Source organism: Octodon degus, unplaced genomic scaffold (genome assembly GCF_000260255.1).
Source record: "Octodon degus isolate 3935 unplaced genomic scaffold, OctDeg1.0 scaffold00144, whole genome shotgun sequence".
Classification (NCBI taxonomy): Eukaryota; Metazoa; Chordata; class Mammalia; order Rodentia; family Octodontidae; genus Octodon; species Octodon degus.
Genome location: NW_004524720.1, coordinates 3,951,447 through 3,964,225, shown reverse-complemented (window position 1 = coordinate 3,964,225; position 12,779 = coordinate 3,951,447). Strand labels below are relative to the sequence as shown.

General features: G+C 35.9%; 2 protein-coding genes across 2 annotated transcripts in view; both read left to right on the top strand.

Annotated features, from left to right (window-relative positions):
* Positions 1 to 12,779, top strand: part of LOC111812817 (coiled-coil domain-containing protein 7-like) — a 104,049-nt gene that overhangs the window by 76,373 nt on the left and 14,897 nt on the right. Inside the window, exon 9 of the mRNA XM_023701943.1 lies at positions 10,601 to 10,708. Within this exon, the coding sequence (XP_023557711.1) occupies positions 10,601 to 10,708 (108 nt within the window). The remainder of the gene's footprint in view (positions 1 to 10,600; positions 10,709 to 12,779) is intronic.
* Positions 2,273 to 6,761, top strand: Dcp2 (decapping mRNA 2). The gene is given in 10 exon segments (XM_023701908.1): positions 2,273 to 2,582; positions 2,802 to 2,886; positions 3,647 to 3,752; positions 3,754 to 3,874; positions 4,006 to 4,069; positions 4,071 to 4,309; positions 4,312 to 4,391; positions 4,393 to 4,590; positions 6,478 to 6,703; positions 6,706 to 6,761. Coding segments are annotated over 10 exon segments (1,485 nt in total).

Genomic DNA, 12,779 nt, shown 5'->3' with positions numbered 1-12,779 from the left:
ACACACACACACACACACACACACACACACAAAGATGATGATGAGAACATGTGGGAGGAGCCTGATAAGGCCAAGAACATGAACCCCTAAACCAGTGGTGCTAAACTGATGGCACATGTGTTGTCGTTGTTATTGTTGTTGCTGTTGTTTTTTTCTTAAGACAAAAAATGTTAATACATGAGTTACTTTTTCTATACTAAAACTTCAGTATTTAGCATTAATGGCAGTGTTGGCACTTTGTGATAAATAAGTGCATTTTGGGTTGCAGTTTGGCCTTCAGTCTCTACAGTCTCAGCCATCACTGCCCTAAAGTCTGCTGAGTGTCCCTTGCTGTCAGAGTTCCCCCTTCTGGAGACAGATGTCAAGTAGGAGAAAGCACCTTACTTTTCCTGCTCCCACAGATACATTGAATACATGTACACACATGGATCATGTTCCCTCTGAGAGAAATCAGAAACCAGCTAAGAGATTCCTGACACATGAGGCAATAGACAGGAATGAGTAAGAAGGGGAAAGACTCATAGAAGTCTTTTACCTTGTTGAATAGGTTTACTACTAGGGTATTTTTAAAAGTGATTGTGAATAGAATTGCTTTCTTAATTTCTTTTTTGGGATGTTCATTATTGATGAATCAGAAAGCAAATGATTTTTACATGTAAATTTTGTATCTTGCCACTTTGTTCAGTTGATTAGATCTGAGAGCATTCAGAAGGAACTTTGAGGGTCTCAGAACCTGTGCTTATTGAAGTGGTGCTTCATACCCTGTATCATTTCCCTTAATTCATTCATCTGCTTGTTTGGGGCATCTTTGAGATTATTCATCATTTTAACTATTATTTAGTCCTTCTGCTTATTTGCTTCTTCTTTAATCTTATTGCTAATTTTCTTTTATTTTATTTTTCTCTTTTTTGAGACAGGGTCTTGCTATGCAGTTCAGGCTGGCCTTGAGCACACTTTGTAGCCCAGGCTGGTCTGGAACTCACAACAATCCTCCTGCCTCAGCCTCCTGAGTGCTGTGATTACAGGTATGTGCCACCATGCCTGATTCATTGCTACTTTTAAATAACAGTTTGTAAAAATTATTTGTCTGGAATTTGTCTATTTTAGTATCTCTAAGATTATTTTTTAGATAGTTACAAATTTTTGGATGTATGTTGCAATCTTGGTTTTTTTGTTTTTTGGGGTTTTTTGGGGTTTTTTTAGCGGAACCAGGGATTGAACTCAAGTCCTTGCACTTGCCAGGCAAGTGCCTATTCTACTGAACCATCTCCCTGGCCCCACGCTATCTTTTTTTCTGTGATTCTTGTGTTTTCCTGTTGAAGACTATAGATCATTTGAGATCAATAACTACCATTCCTGTGTGAGGAATTTTTAGTAAATGCTACATATCTCTGCATGAAAGAGCCCATGGAATCCATTCAAATTACTAGTTTTAATAATCAGCACTTGTTTGTGAGGAGAGACTAACTAGCAACACCAGCATTATGGAAATGACTGTATAGATAAATATAATTTAGCTTATTTTTATAAGTTTTCTAGTATTTCACTAACACAGGAAAAGAAAGATAGATTAGTAATGTAGAATAGGCTAGAATAAACAAAAATAAAAAATAAGCATTAACAGTGATATTTTTATACATAAAAACAAAGAGATGGCAGGGAAAATATGAGAGATTATTAAAGAAGAAGAAAGAAGAGGTGGGAATTTAAATGGAAAGTTAGAAAAGAGGTAAGGCGATTGAGTGCAATTAATGCACTAACAGCAGCACCAAATTAGAACACTCTATAAAACAACTTGATGTGAGAAAACATGACACAACAGGATAGGACACTATAAAAGCAAGAGTAAACTAATATTCATACACAGAGAAAAAAAAGCTAGATCAAATATTATTCCTTGTGAGAGTATTTATAATTTTTTTACTCTGGATTAAGGACAAGTTATTGTTTTATGTACAGAAAACGCAAGAGTACACTTAGCCCAGTTTAGTGGCAAGCTCTTTGCTTTCTTGGCAATAAGAGCCACAGATTTTTGACCCAGAAGATTGCCTTGCCATGACAAATCTCATCGTATCTGTCATTGTAGTTTGTCCTGATGGCCTCCACCAGCTTAGCCAGCGCACCTTTGTCTTCAGAGTTGACTTGTGTGAAGGCAACAGTGGTACAGGTCTTTCTGTAGACCAGATGTCCCAGCTTTGATGATGCAGTAAGGGACCCCCATCTTGTGACACAGGGCAGGCAGGAATATGACCTGCTTGATGGGGTCCACGTCATGTGCAGTCACCACCAGTTGAGTCTTCTTGCTCTCTACCAGAGTGGTGACAGTGATGACAACTGCTCTGAGGACTGGTGGCCTCTTAATGGGGACATCCCCTTTGCCAGAAGCTTTCTTCTCTGCCCGGGCCAACAGCCTCTGCTTCTTCTCTTGCTTGGTCTCTGGTCTGTACTAGTGGGCGAGCTTAAGCAGCTGGGTAGCTGTTTGATGGTCCAAGGGCTGGGTGAACTGGTTAATCGCAGGGGGCACCTTCAGCCACTTGTACAAGATGGCCCTCTAGATGTAGTGGAGCCATTTGACAAAGCGGGTGAGTTCTCTCTTGGGCTGGATATCCTGTCCAATGCCAAAATTCTTTGGCCTCTTCTCAAACAAAAAACTTACCACCTTCTTGGCCTCCTGCTTCTTGAAGACAGCAGGGGCCAAGGCCACCTTCTTGCCCTTGGCCTTCTTCCCTTTCAGAATCTTGGCCAGTTGACAGAAAGAGACAATTATTGTCTCAATTAATTGAGACAATTATTTTTCCCAGGCCCTTATTGTTGGACACTTCCAGACATAAGGAGAGTTGTAACAATCTTTTCAGTCCAACATGCTCCTTCTTATCTTCTGCCCAAGTAGGAGAAACCATTTAGAGACATCGGTGGCTGACTTCTCCATAGCTATAGATAAATACCATGCTGATTTTTATCACAGTAGCTTTGTCGTATAATTTCAAGTCAGGAATTGTAATGCCTCCTGCCTTGTCTTTGTTACCCAGGATTGCCTTTGCTATTGTAGGTCTTTTCTGGTTCCAAATAAATTGTAGGAGCAATTTCTCTAGGTCTGGGAGGTATGTTGATGGTAGTTTGATAGGTATTTTGCCCTAAATTATTCATTTTCAGATGCTCTTGTTCAAGGAGATATCTGTATATATTATTTAGTTAGAACGAATAATTCAGAAAATTCAATAAACTTGCAGGAAAAGAGAACAGAAAAAATATATAATATTTCTATATAGGAATAAAGAACTATTTGAAAAAAATAGCAAAGTGATTACTCGTTTAAAATAGCTATATGAAAAGAAGCCTTCTGAATACTGTGTTACCATGTAATACTTTGAGTACAATAAAAAAAACCATTGAGAACACAGTTTAAATACATATAGAAAACTGCATCTAAGTTTCTAATTTCTCCTGCGCACTTAAAACATTTGGGATTATAATCCTGTGTTTGTAGCACTCAGTCAGAGTAACAGCTCTATATAGAATAGATGCAGCTCTCCCTTTCGTCGGTGCAGTCATGGCTTCCACAGCTGCCTGGTGTCCTGCAAGCTGGGATCTCGGTGCTGTACGTTGATCCTGAGGTGCAGAGCTGAGATGTACTTCTCCTATTAAGGGTCCTCCTGGGAACCACGTATGAGGAGATTCTCAACAGCAGGGAGAAAGGAGACAATGCAATCCGAGTGTGTTTACACATGGAACTTGTACATTGGTTTTTAATCAAATTTCTACGTGCAGAGTACACCGTTACCTCAGTGTGGGATGAGAGCTTTGCCAAATGTATGACTGATACTAGGGTACCTAGAAAAATCAGGCTGAGGATTTCCAAAAAGAAAAGTATATAAATAAAAGAAGCTCCTTGGGGTCAGGGAGATGTCTCAGTGGGATAAGCTCTTCTCTGGCAAGAGCAGGGGCCTGAGTTCAATCCCCGGTTCCGTAAAAAAAATTAAATAAATAAATGAAAATTAAAAAAAGAAGAAGAAGCTCCTTAGGACCATGCTAGAGAGAATTTTTAAGAAATTGGTTTTGATATCAAAGACTGTCTTTAAGGATGCTAAAACTGCACTGTGAATCAGTGACCAGCTTGCTCATTTGTACATCATTCCAGGAATTCCAGAAGACACAAGATTTAACCCAAAAATCTGAAGAGAAATCTAGAATGTTGAATTGTTCTCCCTTGAGAAATTACCCTGTCAGAGAAGTGATGCAACCCTCAAATCCAAACTTGTGGTACCTAACAAAATTTTAATGACCTTTATCAGACCATTAAGGGACAGGCTTTTTTGAGGATTCAGGATTCCTCAGACAATGACAATGGATTTTTTTCTTCAGCTGGTAGCCCACCAGCTAACCCCAATATGAAAAAAATTGAGTGGAACTACATTCCAGCCCAGCAGGCTGTTCATTCCTGAAGATTCTCTTGGTGACTAGTGGGTGCAGCGTAAGCATCTAGTGTACCAAAAGCCATACAATAACCAGTCTGAAATGCCTGACCTTTTTGCAGCAAAGAATTGGAGTATGAAGGAAAATGGCAGCAAACAGTATCAAGACTCAGCTAATGTGAGGAAATTGCTCTGGAAGGCTATTCCACAATTGTCGGTGATGAAGACAACCCTGTTGATGAATATCAGATATTTAAAGCTGTATTTCAAACTATTCAAAAATCATAACCCTGTGTGGTATCAGGCTCTGACTCATGGTCTTAATGAAGAACAAAGAAAACAGTTACAGGACATAGCAACTCTGGCTGATCAAAGAAGAGCAGCTCATGATCCAAAATGATTGAGAAGCATGGAAAATACAAATTCAGTGCTCCAGTTGTGCCAAGTTCTCTCAATTTTGGAAGCCTGACACTAGGGATGAATTTCTCTCCTGCTGTGTGGTTGTAGTGAATAGTTTGTGTTCCTCCTTGTAGTGGTTCCAGAACTGGTTTATGTTTTCTGCTGTAATTGATCAATAGATGGACAAAAAAAAAAAAAGAGAAAGAGAGGAAGAAACCCAGGAGTTGGGACCTAATCATTGCAACCTAGCCCTGGACAAAAAGCTAGAGGGGTTGTGGGGGAGGGGGTAGCTAGTGGGCATTTTTTTTTTTTTTTTTTTTAGAGAGAGTAAGATCCTGACTGAAGCTTCAAGTTACACTGGAAAAATCCAAAACAAAAAGGATGTCATGAAGGCAGCTTTTCCTTGTCTGAAGAAAAAAATAGGCAGGGGCTACAGGATTATTTTAAATGTCTCAATAAAATAAAATAAAATAAAATGTCTCATTTACAGAATAAAGCTCAAAAATAGATGTAATTTTTATATCTGTGAGTACTTGTCCGATTTCTGTCTCCTTACCATTGGGTATCCTTTGTATGTAAATAAGATAAGGTAATCTGATAGCCTTATTCTGTGTTCCTCATTTTCTTTCATCAAAGATTGTTCCTTTGTAGATTATTGGACATTTATTGTAGCACTACATAACTGATATAAAAATTTGTGAATTAATTATCACTTTCATATTGAAACAAACCTGCTAGCCTATGTATAAAAGCAAAAATCTTTGCTGTTTATAAAAGGGATTAATGGGGTGGGGGTCAGGGGTAATTTCAAGTTATTTAAAAATGAACTAGCAATTTTGTACCTAGTGACTTTGTGATGCACTCACCTCTGATAGTGACTTGAATTTGGTATGTTAGAAAAAGGGGTTAGTGATATTTCATTGCTGCTAAAAAAAAAATGGCAATCCCTCTGTGTCCTGTTTTTTTCTTAAAGTGCTCAGTATACAAGTAGATATTTGGATACAAGACTTTACTGTAAAAAATAAGAAAGTGGTATCTGAAGCATGTAAATTGGATATAAAGTTCTGCTCTTAAAGAGTTGATCTTAATAGTATGGCTAAGCATCTATCTATGCAATCTATTAAAAAAACTTAATTCAGCTATTCTGTCTTGATTCAATTATAATTTTGTTCCTAATTATATATAATTTTCCCCTTCATTGGCTTGGCTTGGCTTGTGTTTAATCCTGCACCTATAAAAAGTGCAAAAGGCACTTAAATTTTGACATTTAACACCTGCCTACTGTCCTTTCACTGTCTCCTCTATCCCTCTTGATGATTGTGGTATCTGATCTTAACCAGATGGGTGGAAGGCACATGGCTTCTTCCAAACACAACTATTGATATCACTGCATGACCAAGCCAGCAGCAAGACAGTGCAGAGAGGTTGGCTTGTTTCCCTCACTTCCTAACTGTATATTCAAAAATAAGCTTTTATTTATCTTTAAATATCTGTCAGATAAATCATACATTGTTATTTTTTATATACATGTATTCACTGTCTTTCAAATTTAAAGCAACATTTAAATTGATTCAAAATTGTTACATGCTGTTGTCTAAAATAGATTAGAAAATTTATAACTGTAAAAATGAAAGGCACATATTGTTATTTAAAATGCATAATTAAGGGGGAAAAGTACTCAGCTAATCAAAAGAAAAGAACAAATGGAACCCATAGCCAGCCAGCAAAGTCCCAGAATCCCTTGATGATATGTGAAGAGAAGCTACATTCATGAAACCTTCAGGATAACTTGGGAGCAGCTGCTATGTGTGACTTGTCTTGCTCCATTGACGAGCAGCTGCTAGAACATCCTGAGGATGCCATGACGTGTTGCAAGTTGCCTTTTTCACCTAAACTTTCTTGAATTTCAAATTTGACTATCATGCTATAATGAGCATCTTGGGCCTCTGATGGCTGCAGATATATTGTAGAAATCTCAAGGTCAAAGACCTGCTGCATTTCAGTGCGTGACCATAAGTCTTATTTTTTCTAAGTATTTTAAAAAAGTGTAGGGAGGCGATGTTTCTGAAGAAACTTTTTTTCAAAAAAGAAAGTAGAAATGAGCTTACACCATAAATGCAGTTAGACCCTTTTATCCAGTTTTACATTTTCAGTGTTTGAAACAAGTTTCAAGTTGCTTTTTTTAGGACATTTCTTGTGTGTTCATGTGCTCTTTATTTTGTATTCTGATCAAGAAAATAGTGTTTGAGTCAACAGTAAGTAACCAATTAATGGGAAAGCCTAGCTACTCCATGCCATGATTTCAATTATAGTTTGCTTTCATTAAATTCTAAAAGAAAACTTAAAATATCCAATTAGTAAACATAACAGTTGAAATGTCATATATATCAAGACTGCTGTTCATCTGTTGGTGTGACACTTTGCTAATTTTTCTGCGCCTAATCACTGAGGCTCTCTCATCCTCCTGCTTGTAGTTTTGTTGAAAGGATTTATTTAGACCCAACATCTGTAATAAAATATTCATGTCAACATGACTTTTAAGCACTTCTTAACAACAAAATCTGCAGCCTCAAAGAGGCTGTGTGGATATGGAGCTGGTGCTGCAATGCTGAGCAGTGCTGCATGCAGGTGGTCAGCCTGTGCACGCTAGCGCAGACAGCATGACAGTCACTTTGGGTCAGCGCTTTGGAGGTGTGTGATGATTCTGTTCTTGTGAAATTTCATATCTATTCCAATGTAAATATGTCTGGAAAGCTGACATTAGTTTTACATCACATAGCAGTGTTCAGCTATAGAAAATGATGCAGTACTGGGTTCTACTTTGTAGTAGTAGCAGAGAGCGACATGGCTAGTGCAGCCCCTGGACAGGAGCAGGGTCAAAAGAAATGGGTTCTGCCGTTTGCCCAAGTACAACTAAAGCATTTCAGTAGGAGAAAAATCAGAACATGGATGCAACACAATCCCAGAAATGTATCTTGCTCCTTTGGGATTCATAAATCCAAATGAAAAGAGAATTGACCATTTTAAAAAGGATTTCAAACTGATTTGAAGATAACATCATGCAATACAGCAACCATTGTTGAATTCCTACTACTTTACTTTTTTTTTTAATTACTGTTTTGTATTGTTTAAAAAAATAAAAGATAAAATTCTTGTGCTGAAGCTCAAAAAAGAAAAGAAAAAAATCAGGACTTCAGCTATAGCTAAGGATACTTGCCAGAACTTTAAGGAGGTGATGCTGTTCAGTCTGCATTGGGTCTCACTGAAAATGTTTCTTGCAGGGTGGGGGGGTGGGCTGTTTAATGTATACATGCACAGCTATCACGTGAGTTTTACAAATCTTTTTGCAAGGGATACACAAAATATGTGTCTGCTTAAAAACGTTACTGTAGAAATCTTTATTCTGTGTAGGCAACCTGCTTTGCCCTCAAGGACTCTTAAGAGAAAAAGCTGTTATAAGAAATTCACTTGTTACTTTGCTTTGACTTGTAAGTAACTATTTTAAAGAAGAAATTATATTTATTATTGAAAGTGTCACTCTTTGTGCTAAGCAAGAGAATGAATAATTGTTTTAGAATTATATTATCCATAATTCTACCACATTTTTGTTTTATATAGGGTTTTGCTATGTAGTTCAAGCTAACTTTGAACTCAATATGTAACCCAGGGTGGCCTTGAACTCACAGTGGTCCTCCTGCCTCAGCCTCCCGAGTGATCGGATTATGGGCATGTGCCACCAAGCCCAGCTAATCCTACATCTTGTAATGTGACAATTTGTGAATCCTTCTGTGACCTATGTTGCTACTGCATTACATGATTGCCTTTGAAAAAAAACATTTCCAGAAATACAGCTTCTTTGCTCAGATATTCTTGAACCACGTTTAGAGTTGGTCCTACCATTCCAGATTTCTATTAAATCGTTAAGTGAAATCTTAGTTTGCCTAGCAAATGAATCATTTTCACTCATTTGCTGTCATCTGGAACTATTTAATTTTTAGGGTTTTTTTAACATGTCACACTTTTATTTTCCTTCTTTTTGTTTTCATTATTTTTTGTTTTTTGTGTAAGAAATCGAAATCAGGACCCTGCACTTGCCAGGCAGGCACTTGTGCTGCTGAGCTATATTCCCAGCCTCCCCCCACCACTTTTGTTGTCTTTTTTAAATGATTACTTTTGCTAGTCTTTGTGGTGCCCACAGAGCTGTATTTTTCAGCTCCCAATACCAGAAGGCAAAAGAGATTAGTTAACAGAAGTATGGTTTCTAATGTGGCTGAGCATTTAAAGGACTAACAAATTATCTTCTTAATTACAGAAGTTATTGCTGTGCTGTTCCCTTTAATGCACTGGGGAACAAAACAAAGTTATGGGTGGGATGCAATTATGATAACTGTAGTGTTTAGCTCGCTTGATAGGTTGAGGGTAAGCATGTTAAACAATGAATTAAAGTTTGTATGTATAATGTGATTTAACTATGCAGGATAAATGTTTTAGTGGATATACCTTTTGTGGACATCTGTTATTCCTTCTTTGCCTTCAGGGTAACTTGAGACAGGGCATGCTTAGCACAAAATTAGATTCTAAAAAAACAATTTTAGCATGTTTTGAAGAAATCATATGATAAGGAGGTGCGCTAAACATGCAATAATTCAATTCTGGTGAGTGCTGCACTTTAAGAATCTAGATGAAAAGGGTAATTACAGCTCCATTATTTTTATTTCCTTGAGAAACAGAGAGAGATCTGTAAATTTTCATTGTAAATGTTCTTATGTTGCAGCCATATATGTTCCAAAGTGTAATGCGCTGTGATCTTGTTTTTAAATTTTTTTAGGTGCTTTTATATGTAACTTTAACAGTATATAGGGTGTGAAATAAATTTTTTTGTACTTGATTATTGTAATCTGAATGGTAAAAATGCAGTTTACATTCTTTCCAAACAACAAAAGAGACAAAATTTTTAAAATGGCTGCTGGCTTTAGGGTTGGATGCCTTCCTGATACATGAGCATTTGGAAAGGCCAGAGAACCTAATAGATCTGTGGTAGCAAAGATGAAATTTGATTAAAAATGTTAAAAATTTAAGTTCAAGTTTTGTATAAATACATAAAGGATAAAGTCTACCAATGCTGTCAAGAGGATTTTTGGTTACTGTTTATTGTTTTGAGCTTTGAATATCATTATTTTTGTATTATCAGTAAGTGTAGATAACAAAACAAAGACATATATAACTACATTATACTACAAGATTGGGTTATACTGAAGGCTTTAATACTTTATGTGTACTGTCAAAAAACCCTCAAACTTTACATAAAAATTAAAAATAAAACACAGGTGCTATTCATTTCACCTCTGAACTTCATGCCATCCCAATCATCATGGAACTGGTCTCATTCCAATTAGACACTCAGTCCTAGTAGACAACTTGCATTTATCTAAAAGAATTAATTTCTATTTTAAATAATAACTACAATTTTTAAAAATGTAATCTTTCTAAGCTGTGTTTTTCACAGGTCTTTGAGGAGGTTATAAAACCTAGCTCAGTTCTCTGAGAGTTAAATAACACTATTTGAAAAGTTGTTATTAATATATTATAGCTTGTATTATAGCTCCTTTGTAAGTTTTTTAGCTATTTAAGATTTATGTTCAGTTGAGTAATTAGTATGTTAAATTTTAAGGGAAATAAAGTTAAATGATTGTATGATAAAATATATCCACTAGTGTTAAGCAGTATATTTTACCTCAAAAAATTACTAACTTTAAATGACCCAATGAGGAAATCTGTTATTTTCATAGCTAAATATGAAGTGGCTTCTCAACTTCCAGTTACATCAGAAAATCTTCCAGCACTGTACCCAACAATAGATGACATAATATCTCACTTAGACATGGATAAAGTGGTTGGTAAGTAGAGCTTTATGTTTGGACACAATAGAGCACAGTTCATGAGTTTTATGCTTGCTCAAAGATAAAAACAAGCCAGGCATAGTGGCACACACCTACAATCCCAGCACTCAGGAGGCTGAGGCAAAAGGATTGCTGTGAATTCAAGGCCAACTCAGACTACAGAGTAAGTTCAAGCCCAGTCGGAACTGCAAAATGAAACTCTGTCTCACTATAATCATTCTCAATGTATTGACTGCATTCTTATCACTTATTCCATATATCATTGCATAATAATGTGCTTTTCAGTCTACCAAATAAAATGTATTGCTTAGTATATATCCCTTTGCCTGTTCATGAATGGCTTTTCTATACATTGAAAATATTTATAACACATAGTAGATAGTCTCTCATTAGTTCTTTGGGAACATAATTTTCATTGGTTCACACATTTTCACCATCTTCAACTATTGGTACATGCTTGACTGTTCCAGAAGATGGCTTGTACCACGGTTGGTACAAATAGCTCTAATCACTTTTGTTGGTCTTTTTACTAGTAAAAATTAATGCAAATTGTATAAGTGGTCCAAATCTAATTAGTTGCATTAATTTGAATAATTACTGTAAAATTTAAAAAATAACATCAATTAAAAATATAGTAATCAACTAATTTATTTAATGAAATTAAAAGAAATTAGATTCAAGAATTCTTTAAAGTATACTTAAAACCTACTGATTTGTTCAGAGAGCACAAAATGTCATACACATTTGGGTTTGGAATATGACAGTAGCACATATATTTTTAGAAAGCAGTTCAAGCAGGCAGGGCAAGTAAATTCAAATCAGAAGAGACATTGAAATTACAGCCCCATGAAAATGTGTTTGCATCCCATTTTTGAAAAAAATATAGATCAACTAGACAGCAAAATCAATAAAGAAATATCAGAACTCAGTGACACCCTTGAACATATATACTAATAGATATCTACAGAGTAGATTCTATTACAACAGAATATACATTATTTACTATAGCTCATGATATAGTCTCCAAAATAGATCATGTACTAGTCAAAAGAACTTGCTTAAATAAATATGAGAGAACTGAATCACCCCCATTTTTACTTCAGACCACTGTGCAAAAAAAAATTGGAATTTGCCAAAGAAAAAACCAAAGATAATTTAGAAATCTTGGAAACTTAATAACTCACTCCTGAATGCTTAATGGGTCATAAGAGAAATGAAACAATTTATGGAAGATACTGACAAAGCTTGCACAACATGTTGAAAGTTACATGACACACTGAAAAACAGTCCTAAGAAGGAAGTTCATTGCAATCAATGCTTGCATTATGACAAGAAAGCAACTCAAATAAATAACCTAATGAGGAACCTTGAGATACTCAAGAAAAAATAACTCAAGCCCAAACCAGAATTAAGGAAGTAAATTTTAAGGATAAGAGGAGAAATCAATGAAATTGAGGCTAAAAATCAATATAGAGAATGAACAAATCTGAAGAGTTGGTTTTTTGAAATAAAACACACACACATGCACACACACACACACACGACAAACCCTTAGCCATACTTAGCAAGGGAAGAGGAGGAAAGACTCATATCAATGCAAGTACAAATGTAAAGGGTAGAAACACAACAGACAACATTGAAATCTAGAAGATAGTAACTCCTACAAAAAATTGTATTCCATCAAGTTGGGAAATCTTAAAGACATGAACAAATTCCTATACTTATACAAATTATCAAAGCTAACCTCAAAAGGTACAAAGATGCTTGACAACCCAATAATGAGTTATGAAATTGGAACACTATTAAAAAAAAAACCTACCAACTAAAAATAGTTCAGAGCATGTTGTATTCATTGCTGAATTCTAAAACAAAAACTTTTAAGGATGTAATATCACCAGTACTCCTCAAGCTTTTTCATGAAACTGAAAAGGAGTCCTTTTTAAGTCATTTATGGAAGCCAACATCACTTTGATTCCAAAACTAGTCAAAAACCCAACTCACAAAGACTGCATGCCAGTCTCCATAATTAACATAGACACAAAAGTTCTCAACACAGTATTAGCACACA